General features: G+C 42.9%; 1 protein-coding gene across 2 annotated transcripts in view; it reads left to right on the forward strand.

The window, feature by feature from the left end:
* The window catches only part of FEZ1 (fasciculation and elongation protein zeta 1), a 39,845-nt gene extending 19,787 nt beyond the window's left edge, over positions 1-20,058 (forward strand). For both annotated transcript variants that reach the window (XM_063094157.1, XM_063094158.1), the window contains exons 4-10: positions 6,899-6,985; positions 8,941-9,109; positions 11,540-11,811; positions 12,936-13,016; positions 14,461-14,536; positions 17,854-17,919; positions 19,700-20,058. In XM_063094157.1, coding sequence (XP_062950227.1) covers positions 6,899-6,985; positions 8,941-9,109; positions 11,540-11,811; positions 12,936-13,016; positions 14,461-14,536; positions 17,854-17,919; positions 19,700-19,716 — 768 coding nt within the window. In that variant the 3' untranslated portion in view covers positions 19,717-20,058. The remainder of the gene's footprint in view (positions 1-6,898; positions 6,986-8,940; positions 9,110-11,539; positions 11,812-12,935; positions 13,017-14,460; positions 14,537-17,853; positions 17,920-19,699) is intronic.
* Positions 20,059-24,309: the final 4,251 nt, after the last annotated feature.

Here is a 24,309-nt window from a genome sequence, read left to right on the forward strand (position 1 = left end):
TGACTGACTTTTTTTGGTCTGTTTATTTTATCAATTACTGAGAGAGGAATATTAAAATCTCCAACCATTATTGCAAATTTGTCTCTATTTCTTTAGCTCTGTTAATTTTTGTTTTATGTATTTTGAAGCTCCGTTACTGGGCACATAAACTTTTCTAATTGTTATATCTCCTTGATGAATCGACCCTTTTATCATTATGAAATGCTCGTCTTTATCTCTGGTAATGCTTCTTGTCTTAAAATCTACTTTGTCTAATGTGGATTTAGTCACTCCAGCTTTCTTATGCATACGTTTTGCAGGGTATATATGAGGGTACTTCAAAAAGTTCGTGGAAACATAAAAGCTAATACGAATCTTTCTATGAACTTTTTGAAGTACCCTCGTGTATACATATGTGTGTATATACATATATGTGTGTGTGCCTATATATGTTTTGATCTTTTTACTCTCATCTCTGTCTTTATATTAAAGTGTGTCTTTTGCTGGTAGAGTATAGTTAGGTTTCTTTTATATTCACTTCAACAATCTATGCTTTTTGGTTTATTGTGTTTAGTTCATTTGTATAGTGTTTAGTTCACCAATATTTAATGTAATATTGATAATCAGTGTTAAGGTGTACTATTTTGCATTTCTATTTGTTGCATATGAGGTTGCTGTTGTTCCTCTTCTTGACCTTCCCTGACTTCTTTTGTGTTAATCAAATATTCTTTGGCATTCCACCTTATGTCTTCTATTAGATTTTAATCTATATCTCTTTGAATTTTTTTTAGTGGTTTCTCTAGGGATTATACTCTACATTTTAAAGTTATCGTAGTCTGTTTGGAATAAAAATTGTGTCACTTCACTATTCGTTCCATCCTTTGTGCTCTTTGTGTCATATATTTCAATCTGCACTATATACTCCACAACACAAAGTTACTATTTTTGCTTTAGACAGTTAGCTGTGTTTTAAGGAAATCAAAAGAAGGAAAAATGAGTAGTTTTTTATGATTAACCACATAGTTACCCTTTCTGGTGTTCTTTATTCCTTTCTGTAGATCTGATTTTCCATCATTTCCTTTCAGTCCCCAAAACTCTCTATAGCATTTCATGTAGTGTAGGGCCACAGGTGACAGATTCTTTCGGCTTTCATTTATTTCATATTTTTCCTTTTTTCAAGGATCGTAGCCTTGCACAGCCTGTGTCCAGTGCCTGAAAACAATTGGCTCATAGATTTTGTCCAGATTTATAGTTGTTTATTGCAGGAGGGGTAAGTCCAATACTAGTTACTCTGTCTTGGCTGAAAGAGGCCATCTCTTCTGTTTTTGCTTTCTGGAATTTCCTTTATTCAAGAGTTGAACTTCTTAAACTGATCTTCTGATTTTTTCCCCCTCTTATTTTCTATCTGCTCATTTTGTTTTATTCTACTCTTCAAGGGATTTTCTTAACCTTATTTCCGACTCATCTACTGAAAAATCTAAATTTTACTGTCATACTTTTAATTTCTAAGAGATCTTTTTAGTGTTTTGATTAATTCTTATAAACAGATCACGTTTCAAGGAAGCAATATTTTCTGTTATCCCTCTGAGGACAGTGATGATAATTTCTTAGAAGGGGTTTCTTCTGCTCTCTATGTTGTTTTCGACTTCCCTTTTCTGTATATTTGTTTTAGTCCCTGTCTTTTGTATTGGGGTTGTTCTCAAATGTCTGGTGATCCTTGGGCATCTTTTCATATTTAAAAGTGAGACACTAGAAGGCTGAGCTCTTTCTGTGGGATTAGGGCGTGTCCCCTGCTGGACCCACATGGTAGAGTGATCAGTAAGAACTTAGTCATTTCGTTTGGAGATCCTGAAAGTTGGATGTTTCTATAGACCTATAGTATCCCCAGAGAGGATCCTCCAATGTCTTACTTGAGGAAAATAAGCCTGGCTGCCAGTGTTCTTGGAGACTCGTCATAGGAAGGAGCCCAGGGTCTTCTCTGGTAAGTCTATGGATTTTCACTTACTTTCTCTGTTTTTGGTAAGAACCCTTACCCCCACTTTCAGGTGGCCCTGTATCTCTGAGTCCAGAGCTTCTCTATTTCTACCTTCCCAGAGTGAAATCTCCAATCGTTCTGAGGATGAGAAGATGGTAGTTGCCTTTCTACACGGGATGGGAGAAGAGACGTGGGGTCTAATGCTTCTGAAGAAGAATCCCAGTCAATCTCCCCCCCTTTAAAAAAAAAAACAAAAAACATTTATTTATTTTTTTAATTTTATTTTGTCGATCTACATTGTGGCTGATTATTGTTGCCCGTCACCAAAACCTCCTTCCCTCCTCCCTCCCCCCCTCCCCGCCACCAATGTCCCCTCTGTTTGCTTGTCGTATCAACTTCAAGTAATTGTGGTTGTTATATCTTCTTCCCCCCCAACCCGGTTTTTTTTTTTGTGTGTGTGTGTGTGTGTGTGAATTTATATATTAATTTTTAGCTCCCACCAATCAGTGAGAACATGTGGTATTTCTCTTTCTGTGCCTGACTTGTTTCACTTAATATAATTCTCTCAAGGTCCATCCATGTTGTTGCAAATGGCAGTATTTCATTCGTTTTTATAGCTGAGTAGTATTCCATTGTGTAGATGTACCACATTTTCCGTATCCACTCATCTGATGATGGACATTTGGGCTGGTTCCAACTCTTGGCCAATCTCCCCCTTTTTTTAGCCCCATCTCATATTGCCACCTGAGGGTCCAATTCCTCAGCCTTTCAGCATCTGCATCCTTCACCTTGGGAAGCTTCCTCCCACAGGGTCTAACTCCCTCTAGCCTGCTGGGTCATCATCTGCTTTCTAGCATCTCTTTTGCTGTTTTCTTTGCTTTGTCCCAGTGGGATATTCCGTTTTGATCCCTTTGCTCTCACCTTAATAGAGTTTCAGGAGGAAGAAGAGATAAATATGTGCTCAGTCTGCTCTGTACCCTCCTTCTACTGTAAAGAAATGGAAACAGGAAATCATTTTTTAAAACTATATTATGATGTGGATGATGCAAGAAAGACTATATGGAACTCTACTCAGAGGCCCCTCCTAGAAGCTTGACCTTACATTAGGAGTTTGGTGAATAAATAAGTGTATGTTTATATTTTTAGGTCACAATAATATGCTTCAGCTATGTATGTTATTTATGTAAATTATGTCATTATTATTATTACTTTACAACTTTTTACTTCTATTTTTTTTTTTAATTTTAAAATTTTAATTTTTTTGTAGCTGACTAGTAGGGGGATCTGAACCCTTGAACTTGGTGTTTAAGTTGATGCTCTAACCTGCTGAGCTAGCTGGCTGGTTAGCTCAGCTGATTAGAGTGTCACCTTATCAATTAATCAACCTATTCTGTTCCTGACTGTGATGTAAAAGACAGTCTCTTGACCCTATAACCTTTATTTAATAGCAGACAGTGGTTGTCTTGGACAAGAGGAAATGAAAGTCCAGGACAGTAAGTTCCATCTTTCTATTTTCCAGGTTACTAAGAAGCTAAGTTATTTGTAGAGGTGGGACTGAATCTAGGGAGTGATAGTACTATCCTTCAGGTTTTCCTTTTTCATTTGTTCATTAATTCTTTCAACAAGTATTTGTCAGCCTTGTGCTCTGGTGCATCTCACTGTGAGAATACGGAGCCATTGACTTGACCCACACGGATATTTCCTGTTTGTTCATTCACAAGCACAAAAGGGACATAGTAGCCCTCTCCTTGGGCTGGGTGCTTATTGATGTATTTCTCTTTTTTTCCTACTTTTTTTTTTTGGCAGCTGGCCAGTATGGGGATCCGGTATGGGGATCTGAACTCTTGGCCTTGGGGTTATAACACCTCACTCTAACCAGTTGCGCTAACTGGCCAGCCCTCTTATTTCAACTTTTTGTCTCGAAGTAAAAACATATCTTTGTTTTTAAAATTTTGGTCAGGGAAGCAACCACGCATGTGAAACAATAGTGGTAAGGGGGGGAAACATTTAGTCCTTATGCAAAGGACTAAATACGCAGTAGAAATTCCTTTTCTATGAAGGGAGTCATCTGGGATGCTTTAACAAAAGACACTGGTTAATAGTCGATATCGGACACAGGGACTCAACATAATTTTAGTCCTCATTCAGACTACCATACAGTAAGATTTAGAAGTGTTTAGGCTCCAGGAAAGGTTCTCTGTATTTTATTTTCAATCTTCAAGCTACCGTGTTACAGCCCAAAAGCCACACACTTTACCAAAAGCAGGAGGAAGAATCAACTTGCTGAATGGTATGGCGAGATCGTTTTCTGGATCTAGGTCTTCTCAATTCTGGGAAAAAGTTATTTGGAAAAATGATATTTCTTGGAAGAACATAGTTCACTTCAATAGTATGAAACAACTAGCAGTTTTAGCCCACAAAGAAATTCAGTTCCAAATGACCTGGCCTGACAATTATTTTTGGCATGTAGCTTTCCCATAGCCACACAGGAGGCTAAAGAAACTCTCTGTGGCAATTTCTATGACTAAGCCAAAAACTAGGAATAAGAGTGTCCATATGCCCAAGTGCTGTCATTTTTCAAAAATCTCTTTCTCTCTCTCAGTTCCCCTCCAGCTTTCTACTCTTTGCACAAGATATTTTTCTGGTTGTGGAGGGAAGTTGGGAAGTCTTTACAGATGGCGTGTGTAAAGGGATGTGGGCTTGCTGAGAAGTGACAGAAGCTATTGGAGCAGAATAGCATCTGGTAGGTTTTAGAGAACATGTGGGAACCAGGCCTAGAGAGGGGGAGAGAATCAGCACCAAAAACTGGAAAGGGAGGCACAGAGGCCAGGGACAGGGTACAGGTGGGGAAACCTGAGAGGTAGTGAGTCATCTGCACAAAGAGGGAGGGAGCCAGGGTTTTTTGGGAGTGCTTCATGTATACTTCCTTTGTCATTTTGTTGTTTTGTGGTAGACTTCTGAGATTTGAGAAAATAAGGGGTGGGGACAGCTCCCATAACAGGAGGAACTCACAGTAGCTTTCACAAGCGTAGAGTTGATTTTCAAATCTCTTTTTATCCAAGCCTCACAACTCAGACCTGTAGGCCTTGTGCCTGAGAGGGGGAGGGGAGAGCAAGCACTAAGAGTGCATCCTTCCTGCCACAGCTCAGGCTCATTAACAGCAAGAAGATCTCTCCCTAGAAGCCCCCTCCCTGCCTTCAGCCTGGAACTCAGAGGGAGGACCTTGGGAAGGGAGATGGTGTCGCCGAAAAATGCAATAGTTACTAAAATTGGCCACATTTCAGAAAATGTAAGCATTCCATTTTTTCCAGACTCAATGCCAAATCTGCCCTCTAAATTCTGGTTTTAGACTGACGGTTACTGCCAGATGCTTATAAAAGCAACATAAACTGGGCTGGCCCATTAGCTCCATCAGTTAGAACGGTTAGATCGCGGTATTATAATGCCAAAGTCAAGGGTTTGGATCCCCATACTGGCCAGCTGCCAAGAAAACAACAACAGCAACTCTGTTTCCCAGCAAGAGCTTGACTTTGATCACAGGACTTTCCAGCCCAAGGAAGATCTGCCACGTGAGTGTAGCTGTGAGCAGAGCATGGCTCCGGGAGTTTTGTTCTGTGTCATGGGGGCTGTGGCAACCAAGGACCACCACAGAGTGTAGACTTGGCAGAGGGAGGAGCATATGGGTCCCACAGCAGAAATAGATGTCACCATCTGGCACACAAGCCCTGCACATGATTCCATTACTTCTCTGTCCTACCCCTTATCCAGGTTGAGTGCAGACGGCATTTAAGATATATTTGCTTCATTTTTTGATGGCATAATCCTGGCTTTCAGCAAACAGAGATAGAAGGTAATGTGCTTTGTTAGGGGTGTCTGCCAAGGTGGAGCTCAGAGAAGAGGGGAGACGTTTCTCAGGATAGACTTCCTCTGACATGACTGCTTGGATTGGAACTGGGGCATTTCATGTTAGAACATGAAGACTGTAATCCCCAGGAGGAGGCCAGCTGGCACTGGAGGGCAAGGAAGATTGATTCCTGGGTGAGGAGTGGCTCTGCAGAGACATTTTCCAGAGACACCTCTTGCCAGCTCCCTGTATGACTTTCAGATCAGACTCCTGGGTATAGAGCTTGTTAGGTGATTTGGTGGTTAATTTTGTGTGGATTTCAACATAAATGCCAGACTATGGCAGTCTGGGGTATAGTCAATAAAGCCAGATGTACTGTAAAAAGCTTATTGGACTTAAACATCTATAATCTTGATGACTGTGAACTTTCAGGATCTTATTTAAGGTTATGGAATTTTGGAGACACAGGGCAAATGAGGTAAATGGATTTCTCCTTTCAGTGTTTTTCTTGTTATTTAGTTTGTCCTTTAGTTCATGTGGTCAGGTTATTCAGTGGTATGTCCCATGCAGATTCATGACGTCCTCCATCAGCTATGATACCATGCCTGGATTCCAATAACAGGCTGGCATTTCATCAAATTCTAAAAGCCATGACTATCTGGACTGGAGCAACCTACTTCTTAAAAAGTCTAATACGATAAAATCTGGGAACAAACCCCAAGCTTGGAACTCCTTAATGAGATAAGTGTGCCTTGGCTGCAGGCGTTGTTTTCAGAATCACTCACCTTGAGAAGGTTCCTTTTTTCACCTAAGGATGACATGTCTGTGGGTTAAAGATCAGTGCTGTTCCCTTTGAGTCAGGGTGGCGCTGACCACTCCTTCCCTATTGTCCTTTTCTGGCCAAGCTGGACTCAGTAGCATGGTGTGATAGGGATGCATTTGGAATTAAATGAAACTCTGGATGCCTCTTCAGCTTCCCACCATAGACAGTGTGTAGCTGGAGTGGCCTCTCAGTCAGTGTCATCCATTCTAGAGACTAGACAGAATCCTGGTTCTGCTGATGGTCAGCCAAAATTCTGTCTCCCTCCCCTGCCCTCCAGATCCATGAGAAAGAGGAAGAAGAGTTCAATGAGAAGAGTGAGAATGATTCTGGTATCAACGAGGAGCCTCTGCTCACAGCAGATCAGGTATGAGCATCTCTCTAGGTTCTGGGGACTTTGGTTCTTTTGATAGAAAAAAGTTTGAGAACATACTTCGCACACCAATTTAAGGCAGAAAACAGGTGCGTGGTCTTGTGGTGGATGTGTTGATGACTCAGTGTCTTTGATAAGGGATTTCACGTCTCTTGATGCCTCAGTTTACCCACCTGCAGTGGACACGAACAGAATTCCTGACACTTGTGTTGGTTGGAGGCAGTCTTTGACAACAGCCGGAGACAGGCTCATGGTTACTGGCTTAAATTCCTGCTAAGCCTCTTGTTGCAGTTCATTGTTCTTGGAGTCAAGACATTTAAACAAGGGTCTCAAATACCTGTTCTTCCAAAAAGAGAAGTGTGACAGATGAGGCTTTTGTGTGATAGATATTTTCTCACATTTCATAGAGCACTGAAACTTCTGAGCCTTCCAAAAGGAATTTTAGAGACACTTCTGTCTTTGTGAAAAAGATATGGTGCTTTGATTGAGTTAATTATATTTTAGTTTTAATAATTTATTACTTGAGGGAGGATAATGTTGAGTCTTTGGATTCCTATTCAACATTTTAGTGAACAAATATTAATGGGTGCTTATTTTGACACCATGTACTTTTCACAAAGTCATTCTGAAAAAGCTCCACTGGGAGCCTTCAGTGCCAGAAAGTGCTTTTTAGTATAGAGATGCTTTTTCATATCTGTGGTAAAAAGGTGAGATTTGAAACAGGTGAGGATTAGGAGATTGAAGGGAACCAGGTAAAGAATAGGGGCTAATAGTTATTCTTGTGAATTGTAGGGGGAAATACAACTGGATGATATTCAATGATAACTACTCTTAGAGAAAGAGAAACTCGGCCATAAAATTCTAAAGAGGAGTTGTGTCATTTGGTTGCATTCTATAAAATGGCTTTCAGTACTCAAATGCTAGGTATCACCTAAATTTGTGAGTAGAGATGAGAAGGTTTGGGAATAAAAATAGGAGTTTTTCTTTTCTTTTTTTTTGTGACCGGTAAGGGGATCGCAACCCTTGGCTTGGTGTCGTCCGCACTGTGCTCAGCCAGTGAGCGCACCGGCCATCAAAATAGGAGTTTTTCTAAAGGAGGAGACCCTAACCCCCCTTACCTTGGGTCCAGCCTAATGAACAGAAACCCATTTCAAAGACCATAGTTGAGTGGCTTTGGAGATTGAGTCCCTCATAGCATTGAGAACAGACAAATGTATAAATACACTATTGTGACCAAACTTATCTACGGGCTCACTTTTAGAAGCAGTCTTTGCTTATGTGTTTTCTTTAGGTGTGAACAATTACTGTAAAAAGTAATTCACCCTATTTCTTTTGGCAGATTACCCTCTATGTCTGGTAGCTGCCCATTTCAATAGTCCAGATTAGAGCAGGGGTTCTTGTCTATTTTCTGCTCTCCAGACCCCACCTATCTTTTTATTATTTTACTATCTTTATTTTCACTTGTTTCTGGGCAGCTTCAGATCCTGTCCAGGTGAATTCTGAGAAATTGCTATTTTCCTCCCCATTTTCAGTTGTCCTAGGAGCACTTCGTTTTTTTTTTTTTTCCAGCCATGTAGATTGTGACAATTAATGGACTGGGTTTTATGTTAAAGTTGGGTAGATAAAATATTTTCCCTCTTGGAAATAAAGCACTCAGCAGATTAAAGTAAATGTTTGCTTCCAGGCAGCTGTGTTTCCTGAAAGAGTAATTTTCAATAAAGCATTAATCTAAATGGAGCTCTTGGAAGAGGTTTTACATTAAAGAAAGAGTGTATGTAAGCCTTTGTCCCAATCTATTTTTACTATTATTTAATATTTATTAAGAAACAATATTGCCCTAGGAATTTTACAGGCAGCAAATTAGAAAGGCCCTTACCTGATCAGCATTGAAGCCATCATGCCCCTCCAGCAGCGAACAGAGTCAGCGCTCTCTTGTGTGCCTTCTTCAGGTAATTGAGGAGATTGAGGAAATGATGCAGAACTCCCCAGACCCTGAGGAGGAAGAGGAGGTTCTGGAAGAAGAGGATGAAGGAGAGACCTCCTCCCAGGCAGACTCAGTCCTTCTGCAGGAGATGCAGGCCCTGACACAGACCTTCAACAACAACTGGTCCTATGAAGGTGAGGGCCCTGGGGGCTGGGCTTGCCGAGGACGGAGTGCCTGCTCTGTGCCAGGCACTGGGCTGTGTGCTTCACACGTAGCTAACAGAACCTCGGTCACTGCCCCAGAGCAGGACTGGCAGATCTAGAGAGTCGGCCACACCGACTTACTTACTTAGCATCAGGAGAGAAGTTCACATTTCTGAAAACATAAAAATAAAAATAGGGTACCCAAACAAAATTTAAATGGTAAAACTAACCAAAGAACAAGACAAAAGCAGAATAAGAAGAAATCCAAACAACTGTCTAAAAGCAATGAATGATGCCACCATAAAATCAAAGGCAAAAAGTACAAATGGTCTTCATAATAGCTCAGTTTTTGTGGCTTCTATTTGCCAGACCCTATGTTAAGAGTTTCTATGCATAATCTCATTTCATCCTCACACAAGCTCCATTAGGAGTGAGCTCACTGAGTCTTCAAGAGGTTAAGTGACTTGTCTAAGGCCACCATTAGGGAAATATAATGAAAAACAAAATCTCCTCCCTGCCCAGAAAATCTCTCCACAAAGATAGAAGAGAAAAAACAATTTTATTATTGAATAAGCATTAAACCTGAATGGGATATGCATCACAGGCAACCTGCCGGAGAGATTGCAAAGACAGAAAGAAATCTCACTCTTGAATATAGCCAAGTGGATAGAACCCATTACATTAAGTAGGTTTTGCAATTTGGAGTCAGGACCCTCTGCTCCCAGAACAGTGAGTGGGAGGTTGGGTGCTATCTTCTTTGATGACTACATTCAAAGCAGTGACTCTCAGGCCCTTGAGATAACCTTCTTGAGTTGTGAGACTGGCAAGAGGCATATTGAGCCATTAAAAAGGTTTAACATGCTTTGGAAAAGGACAGAGAAAGAAATTCTGAAAGAAAAGGGAGGTGGGGCAAAGGGAAAGTCTCCTCCCTGATATTCAACAGAGAGAATCAAGCCTCTCATTTTTAATTTGTATTTGCTCTTATACTACTGGTCATAAAGAGTGGAGCCAATGTTTGCAGCCAGGTAGGTTAACTCCAGAGTGCACACTCTTAATCCCTGTTAACTCTCTGACACAGGCTTATAGTCATGACGATCATGCAAAGAGCTGGATGAAACGTGAAATGAAAAAATGTAACACCACAGAGGTGAAATTGGATATAAAATTCATCAACCTGTAGGATCATGGTGCCCAGGCTGCAGGAGGGCCCTGTGTCTGGGAGTGGATCCACAGGTGGGGGAATGGGGACTTATAAACTATATAGAGAGAAGGTGTGTTTGTCGGGCACAAAGATCCTAACATGGGCTAGAAGTGGTAAAAATAGAGGCGTGATCTGAACTGCATCCTGAAAGTAAAGCCCTGTGGCTCTAAAGTGCAGAGGCAGGGTGGTGGCTAGCAGAGGGGATCTGTTCAGGGTGATGGTGTGGATTTGGCCAGCAGAGGGGATGTGTTTGGGGTGATGGCGTGGATTTGGCTGCCTTGCGATATTCACAGCTGCCCCCGTCAGGCCATTCTCAGCCACACAAAGGTCCCAAGCATAGACGTGTTCAGCAGAGATTCATGAAAACAGCTGAAATGCAGAGTGAAATGGCAAGAAAACAGGAGGAGGAAGATAGCTCCAAAGAGCAAAATAAAGGGGAAAGTAGAACCAAGTCAGCAAATATCTGGGCAAAGTAGAAACGAAAAGGAAAATGGATGCAGAGGTAAAAACAAAAGACTCCACTAAACAGATTTTAAAAGATGTCCCCAAATCTAATTTAAATGAAGAAGTCTTAGGGGACAAGAAGTGAAAATAAAGTTATGTTTCCCATCATCTCAGGCTCCTTTTCCTTTGCTCTGAAAGTAGCAGACTACTCGGTGCCGACTAGCCAGGCTTCGTTTCTCCACACACGCTGCCAGTCCTCCGCGTTGCAGTATTTATGAACACGTGTGCAGTGGCACAGGACCACAGGTGTGAAGAAACGCCTCAGAGCACTTGCTTATTTTGCTGTCAGCTATATCTTGATTGGTTCTTGAGAATGAACACCATCTCTCTATTGCTCTTTAGCACAGATGCCAAAAACCTACTTGCAGCATTCCGCCCCCCTCCATTCTTGACCCATGAGGAATATTATGGAGACAAAGGAAAAATAGAACAAGGGATCAAAAAGCCATGTGTTTGTCCACCCACATAGTTGTGGACAGCGTCCATAGGCTTCCTTGGGGGCTGTTTCTTCTTCCTCCTTTGTTTCCTGAGAATGGTATTCTCCTCTGTAGATGATATAGGGGTCCTTTCCTTTATGGCATGCCCCCAAATTGTGAAGGTCTTTCCTGGGCCTTTAAGAAGTTGGAAGGGGTCTCCTCTGAGGGACAGTCCCAGTAGCCTCTCCAGTGGGCTCTGGCTTTGATGCAGGTGTCACCTGCAGGTGGTCTTCCCTGCAGGGCTGAGGCACATGTCTGGGTCTGAGCTGACTGAGCTGCTGGACCAGGTGGAAGGTGCTATCCGTGACTTCTCAGAGGAGCTGGTGCAACAGCTGGCCCGCCGGGATGAGCTGGAGTTTGAGAAGGAAGTGAAGAATTCCTTCATCACGGTGCTTATTGAGGTTCAGAACAAGCAGAAGGAGCAGCGAGAAATGATGAAAAAGAGGCGGAAAGAGAAAGGGCTGAGCCTACAGAGCAGCCGAATAGAGAAGGGAAACCAGATGCCTCTCAAGGTATGTGAGCAACCCAGCTGCAAGACTGGGCTCATCCAACCTAGTCCTCTAGCCATTTCTGGTCCCGGTACCAACCCTGCAGTAGACTCATGAATGTTTACTGAGCAACTGTTTACTAATGGCCAGCAGAACATTATGACAGACAGTGGAGTCTGAAAGAGGGAGAAGATGCCACCTGTCTCCTCTATTCCCCCAAAGTGCTCAAAGTCTAACTGAGGTAGATGGGATATAAACATTAAAAAATGACTGGATCTGGGAAAGTGGGGTGAACGTATTTAATGTTGAGAGGAGCTGTTCCTTCTGACTCTGGGTCAGAATCTCTGCTCCTGGTGCAAATTATAGTCCTGACTCATCCCTTTAGGGTGTGGGTAGGGTGTAGGGTGCTGGTGGGGTGTTTCAATGATTGAAAATGACCAGAGTCCTTATTGTTCCATTGACAGGATTCTCGAAACCGGCAGCTCTTAATCAGAGAAGCTCAGTAGAATCATCTAGGAGCTTTTTCAAAATACTTTTGCCTGGGTTCTATCCCAGATCTGCTGAATTAGGCCTAGGCATGTGCATTTTGAAAAAAAGCTTCCTAGATCAGGACATTTATTTCTTTCTTTCTTTATTTATTTATTGGCAGCTGGCTAGTACAGGGATTTGAACCCTTGACCTTGGTGTTATAATACCATGTTCTAACCAACTGAGCTAACAGGCCAGTCCCTTGCACAGCTGTTTTAAACCCACCTTTTCTGATAGCTGAACATTTTGTTTTCCCCTAAAACCTTTGCATTATCATTTGCATAAGTTATATTGTACTGCTTCATTTTTCTATTTGCACAATGGAGGATGAAATGAGAAAAACTGGGGGATGCAGAGTGGTCTTGTAGCCATTAGGACTTACTAAAATAAGAGTCTTTGAGACTCTACTATTTATTCTTGCAAAGCTCTGGCTTAAATGCTGACGTGTCTCCATAATCCCAGTCTTCATTTACTCCCTAGTGATGGAACCGTGGGGCAGTTATTGGGACAGCCTGGTAGCTGATGGGTCTGAGTAACTGACTGAGGACACAGAGTTCCTGGGGGTAGTGACTAGGGAGCAGGAAGTACGTGCCCTTCTTGAGTGTCTGTCTTCCCCCCAGCGCTTCAGCATGGAAGGCATCTCCAACATTCTGCAGAGTGGCATCCGCCAGACCTTTGGCTCCTCAGCAACTGACAAGCAGGTACGAGCAGCCCCCTGCGCCCGGCTCTCCTCCTAGACTCTTTGCAACTTGGCTTCCCCAACAAAGTGAGGGGTTGGTGACTTACCAGAAATATCCCAGCGTTTGAGCAAGGAGGGTCCTAACATTTTCTTCCACTCCTAAGGAAGAACAGAAAGTATCTTTTTAAAAGGTAAACTCTTTTTTTGAGCTTTATTATTCTAGGACATGGACAAAACTTAAAACTCAACACTGCTTGTAGGTCTACAAATTAAGTTATTTTAAGGACAAAGTGCATGAAAAGGTAATCCATTTCATGATAGATCCTGTCCTAGAGTTTCATTAATTCTCCCACCACATTTGATTGCCAGCTGAGCCAATCCCATGATTGCCTCTCTGCTGCCCGGCTCTGACTGTAACCCACACTGTGACTTTTTCCTCATTGGCTCCATTGAGTCAACAACCTGTGAAGTAGCTTGCGTTTCTGGTTATTAAGATGTCTTTCAGAATTTTATCACATGCCTGTTATGTGCTCCGTTGCCAGGCCCTCGGGTACAAACGTGAAAAGTCTTGGTCCCTGCCCAGATGGGGTGCATAATCTAACATGCATGGCTGGTGTGGGAACAGACAAGTTTGAGATTGGGAATAAGTGCACATGGAATGTGTTTTAAACATATTGCAACTGAATCTTAAGTGTTGGAATTCTGGGACTGCCACATGGCAAGAGATTTTAGGAACATCTAACTCAGTTGTCTCCTTTCATAGCAATGAGAACTAAGACCCAGAGAGACGAGGCATTTTCCCAAGGCCACACTGCCAGTGGCAGAGATAAGACTAGAATAGAAGCTTCTTGACTTTTGACCCGGAATTCTTCTCACTCATTACTCCAGGATCCCTTAGGACCAATAGAGGCCTCTCTGGCCTGGGTTCATTGATGTCCTGAAGATGGGGGTTTTGTTGTAGGAGCATGTCACATCCAGCAGAGGGAGCAATCCCAACATCCAAGGCCTTGGGCAGGGTCCAGATTCTCCCTCCTGTCATTTGTGACAAAGAAGGAACAATGCCTTCCTTCTCAAGTTGCATTGAAAAGGATAAGAAAATAGAATCCCCCTGGAGAGTCTGTTTTTCAGACTCTCAGCCTGAAGGAGAGAAAGCTCCCTAGGATTCCTAAATAACCACAAAGTTTCTAGTGTAGGAAGAATGTAGACATTGGGATGGAGGGAAGTTTTTCCTGCTTAAATATGGGAAAGTTTTACATTTAAAGAGACATCCCCCCACAAAGGTAGGGGGAAAAAGCTCTGAAATAATGGTGTGCCAGTGACCGTGTTGTTGAGAATGTCCATCTTGCTGGGGTGTGTGTGCCTTAGAGAAAAGTAGCCACCCGATGCAAACTGTTGGCTCTATCTCAACCCCAGAGGGACCACGTCTTGCAACATCTCAAGCCCTGCATGCCCTGTTTGTCTTGCAGTATCTGAACACAGTCATCCCTTACGAGAAGAAAGCCTCTCCTCCCTCGGTGGAAGACCTGCAGATGCTGACAAACAGTGAGTTCCCTTGTTCTCAGTCAGATCAGCCACTCCTTTTTCCTCTTCCCTGCCTCAGGCCCAAGGTTTCCCGAGAGCGGTTTTAGATGGGTTAAAATATGCTCCACATCATAGCATTATGTCCTCCTGCACAGGGTAAAATTAAAATACTGTGTAGTGATACCGTACCCAGAGCTGTCTTTTGTTTCCCCTAGTTCCTGTAAGGGAAGAGACGTGCTAGGGTAAAAAAATGAGTGGGTGAAAGAGGTTGGGCGTGGAGGACAGTACTAGTATAGGGGACTTTTTTGGGTTTTCTTCAGCAGTTCTCAGGGCTTTGCGTTCTCTGCCTCACCCGTTCTCTCCTCCTGAAACTTGGGGCTGCCTGGTCTGCACTTGTGCCCGTTGAAGCAGGGAGCTTGGTCTACAGGCCTGGCTGTATTTTTAATAAGAAGCAAGATTTCTTGAGGGGGGTAAGGCTGATTGGAAAGAATTGAGTCTAGTTTTCCTTCTAGGAAGTGACTGCCCCCCTCTCCTACCGTTTGGCTCTGTTGTCAAATGTTAATAAACATTCTGAGCTGTGGGAGAAAACAGTGTGTAATGAAGAGCCTTTTGTGGGTAAAATCTCTTCATACACATGAAGCAGTACAAGCCCCAAAGGGTCGGGGGCACATGGTATTAGCCATCAGTGTCACCTTGGCTCCCTTAGGAAGAGAAAAATCTTAGGCTGAGATGTGACAGGCTCCGTGGATCACGAGAGAAATTCCATTTCCCTGGCAACTGTGCACTGTAGAGAGTGAGGCTGCGCAGGCTGCCCAGCCCTTTGCAGGCTGCTCTGGAGGGAGTGGGCCAGCGCAGGGCTATCGGCTACCCCAGGGGAAGAGAGGAAGATAGACACCTGCTGGGTCCTGGTGCCAAAGGTGACCAAACATTTTCATTTTTGTCAGTTTGGAGGAGGAGGTTCTGGCAAACGGAAATCTTGCCTACGTCCACAGACAATGCGTCCTCGAGAATCAGAAATTTTAAATTCAAAGTACATTGACTTGCTCTCAGCTCATTTTAAACTCCTTTATTTGCATAAATATGCACTAAGATTTTTTTTTATGGGAGCAGATAGAAATGAATTGATATTTATAGGTGTTTGTGGTTTCACAAGTGGTAAGCATTTGGAAAATAATTTGGACAAATTGCAAAGGTTGATATATGTAAAGTACTCTATCATGGTCTTAAAAAAGGGAAGAGTTTTTAATTTATTACAGATACCCATTCAGGAATTCGGTGTGAAATCCTTTTATTTTAATTAAGAAACAGACTTGTTTTTATTGTGAGTGGGTTTGTTTACATTTTTCAAGTTCATTTTTAAAATTATAGCTTGAGTGTATCCATCATTTAGAATACTTTGGATATATGGAAAAGTGAACAAAGAAAAATAAGTAATTCATCAGCCCCTCCACTGTGATTACTATTCTGGTGTTTTTCAGCTATAATATTTTACATCTTTTTCATATAGGTGGGATTATACTGGCTATAAAATTTTGTATCATTATTTTAGTCACATCAGTTAACATTTCATTAACATTCTTTTCATCATGTGGATCTATCACATTCTAATATTTTGTTTCTGAAAAAAAAAACCTGCCATCTTTTCTGAATACCACTTTGCTGATAGGTTATGAAAGCTCTCTTTTTTGGCAGATCTTTGTATGGATTTGTGAACAATGTCTCCTCTCTCCCCTACTCCTTGAATCAAGGACATAGGCCAAAGACCAGCTCCCCTGACTGGACAATCCATATAAATTTTGGATTTTAGTGACCAACTTAGTAGATACATATTATTGAGTGCAATTATTGTATTTTTACGGCTACCTTCTTCATGTGGCATTTTGTCTGCCTGTGCTCATTTGCAAGGTATTCCAGCTAACTAAGTTGAAATGAATACATGTATGAAATTACAGAAGAAATAAAACAAAAAAACCAACAGCTGGAAGGCCTGAGGTTCAGTCTCTCTTTTTCTGGACATGGCCACTGACTCATGGCGCTGCTGGGCTCTGTTCCTCAGCCGCTCCTGACTTTAGGATTCAAGTTTCATTACCTGCCTTGAAACGAGGCAAGGCAGTCAATGGAAGGCAAGGACATGGGAATGGACTGGTCCCACTGTTGTCACTGTTGCCTCCTGACCCTAGCTATCAATGTCAGCTGATCTTTATTTGTTTCTCTGCTTACAAAAAGAATACATGCTCATTGAAAAAAGCCAGACAATATAGAGATATAACGTAGAAAGGAGCATTCCCTATGATCTCACATTCAGAGATAGCCACTTAATGGTTTCATGTACTATTCTTCTAGATTTTTTCCTGTGAATATTAGCATTTATTTATTATAAAGTTAATACACGTTGTGCAACCTTCTTTTGTCACTAAGTATGTCTTGTATGTATAGATCTCTCTTATTTTGTATAAAGCCATATAAGACTACATTGAATAGATATACCATAGCTTATTTCAGAAAGTTTATTGATGGAGGAATCTATAGGTGGACACCCCCCTCCTTTTTTTATTTTTTGATACTATAAATAAGGACCAGATACTTTCTTAAAGGATTTTCTACAAAGTTAACCTCTATAATATGAATTATGACTATGAGAAGATGTTACTTAGTTTAATAACAGAAAAAGCTATTTTTAAAATTTTATAAAAAGCTTTTTAAAATGCCTTCAAGTTTTAGTAGCTTCCCTGTTGTTTGCTTCCTGTGCGGGTCATGTGCTGTATCAATAAGTCTGTAAACTCCTTGAGAGTACGTATTCCTTTTGCATCTCCTCAAATTCACACACTGTAATGGGCATAAAATAGAAAATAAATATTTGTTAAATTAGCTTCATCTGTTATTAATAAATTGGAGGTGAGATTTTTTTTAATAATGTCTGTTTCTATGCATAGAATGTCTTTAAAGACAGTTTTATCAGTGATTTCAGTGATGTGACAATTATTATTCTTAACGTTTAGATTGACTGTATCTGAAAGTGAATTTTTTAAAAAATTGCTTTATGTATGTTTATGTTTATTATATACTTCATAGATGGTATGGAAATTATAGATCAGTCCAAAAAAAAGTTATAGAAAAAAGAAAAGAAAGTGACCTATAGGTCCACTCCCCAGAGACAACCACGGTGGCTCTTACGATGCACTCTCCTCCATGACCATGTTAAGTGCTGACTCTTGCTCAATACTAAGTGAAGACCCTTGAATCATTTTGCACTCACTTTGGGTTGGTGCATTGTTTCGCCCTAGAAGTGAGCTTCATGCTTTGATGTAACTTGGCTCCCCTCTCCCTCTCTTCCCTAGTTCTCTTTGCCATGAAGGAGGACAATGAGAAGGTGCCCACTTTGCTAACAGACTACATTCTAAAAGGTAAGAGCAGCACCAGGCCTCCTGCAGAAGTGGTCCTCGAAGCCTTCCCAGAACGCCCAAGCCAGACCAGACTTGGGGCCAGGCAGGGTCCGGGGAAATCAAGTGGACAATTGTGGGCCAGCACAGTCATGGGTTTTTGCCTTTGGATGTTGCTAGGAGGCCTGAGAAAGAGATTCCATCACCCCCGAGTCATCCGTGTGACTCCACTGTGGAGCAGGAAACCCACAAAGGACTCATTGTGAAAATTCTGTGCAGTTTGGGCTATTTAGTATTTAGTTGGGAAAAACAAAGCCTGAAGATAATTTAATACTTCCCAAGTCCTTGAAAGGAAACTGGAATCATGATTAACTACATCCTTTCATAACTTTTTTAAAACCTTTTATTATGGAAACTTTTGACACATAAAAATAGAGTGAATGGTATAATAAACTCTCATGTACTTGTTATCCAGCTTCAACAATTATTAACTCATGGTCAGTCTTATTTCATTTATATCCCTATACAACTTCTCCCCTCCCATATTATTTTGAAGCAAATCTCTTAATATTTTTTAATTCATAAATATTTCAGTATGCCTTTCTACAACGTACGGACTCTTTAGAAAAACACAGCCACAATACTATTATCACAGGTAAAATAATTTAAGAATTTCTTAGTATCATTGACTACTTAATCAGTGTTCAGATTTCCCTGATTTTCCCATAAAATGTTTTTCGGTTTATTTGTTTGAATCAGGATCCAATGAAAGTCCATACATTGCAATTGAATAATATGTCTGTTAGGTCTCTCTTATTCTCTATAGGTCCACCTTTCCTTTCTCTTTTCCATTTCTTGAAATCTATTTGTTGGAGAAACTAGGTTGTTTGTCCTGTAGAATTTCCTCATTCTGGGTTTTTGCTAATTTCATCCCCGTAGTATGATTCAATATGTTCTTCCATCTCCTTTATTTCCTGTGAACTGATAGAACTAGAGGCTTGATCAGATTTTTGGATAAGCACTACATTACGGGTGGTTGTAGACTTCGATGGGGAGACATATATTTGTATGGTCTGGTTATCTTTTTTTGTGGGTATGTGATGTTAATAGCCATTAATGATCACTCATTGTCTAGATCCATTATTTTATTAGTTTTGCTGTATGTGTACACAAAATTTTGTACAGTTTCAGAAGGTTTGTGGAACCTTCTGAAACTGTTAAGAAACCCTGAACTATATAGTTTCTATAGGGATCAGAGAGATTAAGCTTAAATTTTGGCACGAAGAATTTAGGTTAAACATTAGAACTTGTGACTTTTATAGGTTTTAAGAGAGCAGCAAATTTCTCAAAGGAGGTTTTCATAGGGGGTTGTAGAAATGGGTTATATAAGCTTGGTAGTCTGAGGGCTAGCCTTAACCCCTCATGATCCACTGAAATGTCAGTGAATTTATAAAAGTAGTTAGTATTTACTGAGCACTTTCTACATGTCTCTCAACAACCCTGTGGGGTAGGCACAGGTACATTCTATTAGATGAAGAAACAAGCACAGAGAGGCGAAGTAGCTTCCCTAAGGTCAAAGAGTTAGTAATGGCCAGATCCAGGATCGGAACTTGGGCAGACAGGCCCTGGAGACCACACGCTCAGTCATTACGCCAAAGGACCCTCCATCACTACGTTTCTTCTTCTGGAAGGAAGACACATGAATGCAGTTACTCCCTGGTTCTGGAGGGAGTTCCCTGCTCAGGAGCCAGCATGACCCGCAACTGTGCTCTCTGACCTGTCTCCTCTCCTCTTCTCGTTTCAGTGCTCTGTCCTACCTAACCATGCCCTTTGGAGCAGCCTTGCTGCAGGAGGTCACTGAGCAAGAGTCATTCCATCACAGGGACTGCATGGCACCATGTAACCTCCGACGTGTATTTAAACATGTATAGCTTAACATGGATTAAAAATGAGCAAATGCGTGGGCTCCTTTGCCGTTGGCTTCTAGTGCTAGTAATCATTGGATGCATGATCGGTGGGCAGGGCCGGTGACGTTGCCTCATTTCCCCCTGTGTTGGGGGAAGGCAGATGCTGTTACCGCTCATTATGTAGTCTGGCTCCAGGCCCTCAAAAACAGCTTACACTTTAAGACTAATTTTGAAATAAACCTTCATTTAATTAATATTCTCCGTGTGCTTTGGAGTGTGGTGTCCATTGGCCGTCTGTTCTAAACCCTCTAGAGAAAGAATGGCTGGCTGCCTTCACTTGCTGTCTGGAGGCCCATGGCAGCCAGCACAGTGTTTAGGGACCAGGAGCATGCCCTGTTGTGGGTCATGGTGGGATTGTGGGATGCAGTGGGGCTGCATATGGTACAGATAAAAGGAAGAGGCCATTCATAGACTCCTAAGTTTTTTCCTGCTTGGCCCCATTAAACGGAGTTGCACATGGATTGTAGAAAATAGCTGGTCAGAGCAGGTGTCAGCGTTTGCGGGGAGAGTGTGAAGTTAGCAGATAGAAAGTGAGCGTCAAGGAGGAGCCGGGCAGCTGCAGTGCCTCCTGTTGGGATGGCCAGATGGACTCCTGAAGGTTCTCACTAGGCCCTACATAGTGACTGTGAGGCTCAGGGCTACAGGGAGCCAGCTCTGCTGAGTTCCTACAACATGGGGGATTGTGGCTTCCTTCCTGCACTTAGAGAGGCCACCACTCCCCGTCTGCCCCCAACAACCCCTGTGAACAGTATCCAATGACTTTGCATGCCCTCCCCTGCCCTTCCTGCAGCCTTAAAGGTCCAGCAGCTCCGACTCTTGTGCCCTGTCTCCAGCATGGATATTAGGCAGCTGCTAGCCTGACTGACTAGCAGGCAGACACTGTCCTCAGATCCTGGATGCTGGCTTGATTTCACTGCCACCTGAGTTCCGTTGGCTTCCATCTCCTGGCTTGAATGATATTAACCCTGACAATTCCCATACCCCACCTCTTAAAACAAAAAACTTTCACTGGGCACTAGCTATGCACCTGCCACTGGCCTTATCACTCTCTAAACATGATCTCATATCACAGCAACTGTATGTGTAACTAGGTACCAGTGTTATCCTGATTTTCCAGAGGATACCAAGAAGCAGATGTTCAGTAGCTGGCCCAAGGCCATCTAGGAAGTGATAGAGTCAGACTGGCACTTAGGTCTCTTATCCAATTAGACTTGCACTGATTCATAGTGTTTGCTGGGAAAAACACACTCTATCACATTAGCAACTCTACAGAAGTTCACAGGATTGACTTAGGTGACAATAGAAGGCATCCTTGGTGCGCTGCCTCACTTCCTGGTCCTCTGCTTTTCTAGAAGCAGAACAATAGCAATCTTACCTTGGGGTAATGGGGACTTACCCCACCAGTGAAAGCTCCCTAGTGCCCACAGCTCTAACTTGGGCATCTGCACAGAACAGAACTTCTACACAGATACAGCCCTGGCTGCTATGAAGACGGAAGGGACCATAAGGTACCCATGCAAATCCTCAGAGTCAAAAAATTGACATAAAAGTTCTTTGTCAAAAAGGGATGACTTCAGTTCTGCAGTTCATTGGTGCTAAGGCTAAAGACGCACAGGGTCACTGGTGGTGTGAGGTCGTTAGCAAGTTTAACACTTTGCCAGCCCCAGCGTTTTTCAGCAATCTCAGCAAAGAGGAAGCAGTGAATCCCCAAGAGCTTTTCTTCCTGCCTTGGGTTTGTCAGATCTGGGTCAGCCACTCCTTTCCCCCAATTTATCCTGCCAGCAGGTGTCTGAAGCAGCAGAGACAAGCTAATCAAAGCTGCTGGCAGTTAAAAATAAATCTCAAGTGTTAGGGATACACTCAGTCTAGCAGAAGGTGAGCAGGGAAGGGTGAGGATAGTGGCTCCTCCCTTCCCCTCCTTTTGTCTATGTCAGGAGTTTAGAGGGAATGTGACAATTCCGCGGGGTTTGTCATTGCCCTTCCCTCCATCCTTGCTGCTCAAAGTGCGGTTTCCAGACCAGCAGCATTGACCATACCTAGGAGCTTGTTAGAAATGCAAAATCTCAGCCCTGCCCCAGAATTTCTGAGTCAGAATCTGCATTTTAACAAGATCTCCCTGCGATTTGTATTTGCATTGAGGTTTGGAGAAGCTCTGCTCTAGGTTTTCAGGGTTGCTGGAGCCTTGACTCTCTGAGACTGAACCTGACTGAGTAAAGTGTGGAGAGTCTGATTAACAGGTGATCCCAATTCTCTTCCCTCAGCTTTCCTCTCTTTTCTCATCTTTCTGGTTGTAGTCCCATCAGGGAAGAGTCCCAAGGGCAAAATGCTGTTCAGCCTCCAATCAGTCTTGGCTGCAAGACTCAGATCCAGTCTAAGATGTGTGCACTCAGCAAGGAGGACTGGAGAGCCAAGGTCTGCAGGGCACCCCAATAGGTAGATGGAGGTCGGCCTGGCTAGCAGGTCCTTTAACTAAGATGCATTCCCATCAATGAAAGGATTTTGCTAAGTCTAGTCTGATCAAGTCCAGGTAAGAAAACTCCACCATAGAGCCAGAGGCCAGCCTTTATTTATGTAGAGTTAAAACAAATGATCATGGGGGACAAACCAGTTTCCAAATGGACTATCTTCACAACCCCTGTCCTTTATTTCAGAATGGGAGACAGATGTGACACCTCAGACAACTCAAAGGAAAGGATTTTGTGGCCCTAATGATTGTGTGACAAATTGGGTTTTTACAATTAAATAATCCCTTTTCACACTCACTGGAATAATGTCTGGAGTATTATTATCTTCAGTTAGTGGTCAGGAAAGAAGATGTGGGGATGGTCAATAAGAGGGCTTAGGATGAATCACAACCCAAGTCCTAGTAGACTTGACTGAGTCCATTCCATGAGCTTTGAGTGCTCACTATGTCCTAGGCACTCCCACCACAGCCCAGTCACTGAGTGTGTCGTGGGTCTCACCAGAGGTCAAAAGCAGGGAGCACCCCAGGTGCCCTGCTTTCCTTGCAGCAGAAGCAAGAAATGGGAAGAGGCAGCTTCATTCCCACAGGAACCCGAAGAGGTGAGTCTCATCACTGTGCCAGCCTCCGTGATTAGCGTGCGCGGGGAGTTGAGTAATTAAATGCTATGCTTGGAGAAGAGATGCTGGCATTCTTGATGGCTCCTGATTATTTCTTTGAGAGGATTAGAAAAGAGCCGCTAGGATTTCTGTCTGAGCCTGAGGTCTGCTCTCTTTCCTTCCTGAGAGAGGGGAAGCAGAGGTCACTCTGCTGACCGGGAAGGTGCTCTGGCTCCGTATTAATGCCTTTCTTCTAAAAGAACAATGAGCCACCTCAGCCCACAGCCCAGCAGCTCCACACCCTGCCCAAGCCCTCATGCATATTCATCCTGCTTCAAAGAGCACAGCATGGAACATGCAAATTGGCCAGGCGGGGGCTGGTTGGCATTTTGATCATAGCTTTGTCTGAAAAGCCCCAGAGACACATGCACGTTTAGGCTATCTCTCTCCCTCTCTCTCTTCTCTGCCCTCACGTCCCTTTCCTCACTCTCTTCTACTCCTAAGCTGCAGAGAACAGGAAAATGAATCACAGAACCTAAGAAGCAAGTTAGTGGAGAAGCCAGGTGTATTCCAGTCCGGTGTATTTTCACTTCATCTGCTCTCCTTCCTCCTCCTTGAATAGAGTCATTTTGTGTTTTCCCACCAACGTGTTGCCCGATCTGACAATGCCCAAGGCCCCTGGCCTGTCCTCTGCTCTCAGCTGACCCCATCACTCTTGGCTGGGGACCATTCTTTTCCATCCCTCCCAGAGATTAGCTTCCTTCCCTTTGCCCTTCTTCCTCCATCTTCCAACCTGTTTTTGCCCTGACTGTCAGCAGTCAAGCCTAAAAATCTACAAACCTGGCCTTGCCTACACAGGCTAGAAGCAGAGAAGCCTTGGATGTCATCTGTGACCATATCACTTGGACTCAACAGTTCCTGACACACGATCTCTAAAACACATCTGCACAACCATCAGCAACAGCACAATTGACTGTGCTACTGTCCACTCCTTTACCACTGACCCCTCCCATAGCAGAGCTCCTAGAAAAATGTGCAGAGCAATTCCTTAAGCTCAGAGGACACAGGTTCTGTCCCCTTCACCCCAGAAATGTAGATGGTTCAAGCTAGGAGCTGCTGTGGGAGAGGCAGGCCAAGGTTTGGCTCCCACATCTTTGAATGCTGTTCCATCTGGGGACCTTGGAGGAGAAAGCAAAGGCAGGTGCAGGGCTGCAGGCACCTTTGGGATTTCAGGGAAGAGGGGCCTTTTCCTTTGACTCTGAAGGCCAGCCTGGTTGAGCCGAAGCTTAGGCTGGCAGATTATCTCATAGAAGGAGCATGAGTTTTGGCCTTGGGTTTAAATCCCAGCTCTACTACATATTAAGCCAAATAATTTTTGAGAAAATGA

Source organism: Cynocephalus volans, chromosome 4 (assembly GCF_027409185.1).
Source record: "Cynocephalus volans isolate mCynVol1 chromosome 4, mCynVol1.pri, whole genome shotgun sequence".
NCBI classification, from domain to species: Eukaryota; Metazoa; Chordata; class Mammalia; order Dermoptera; family Cynocephalidae; genus Cynocephalus; species Cynocephalus volans.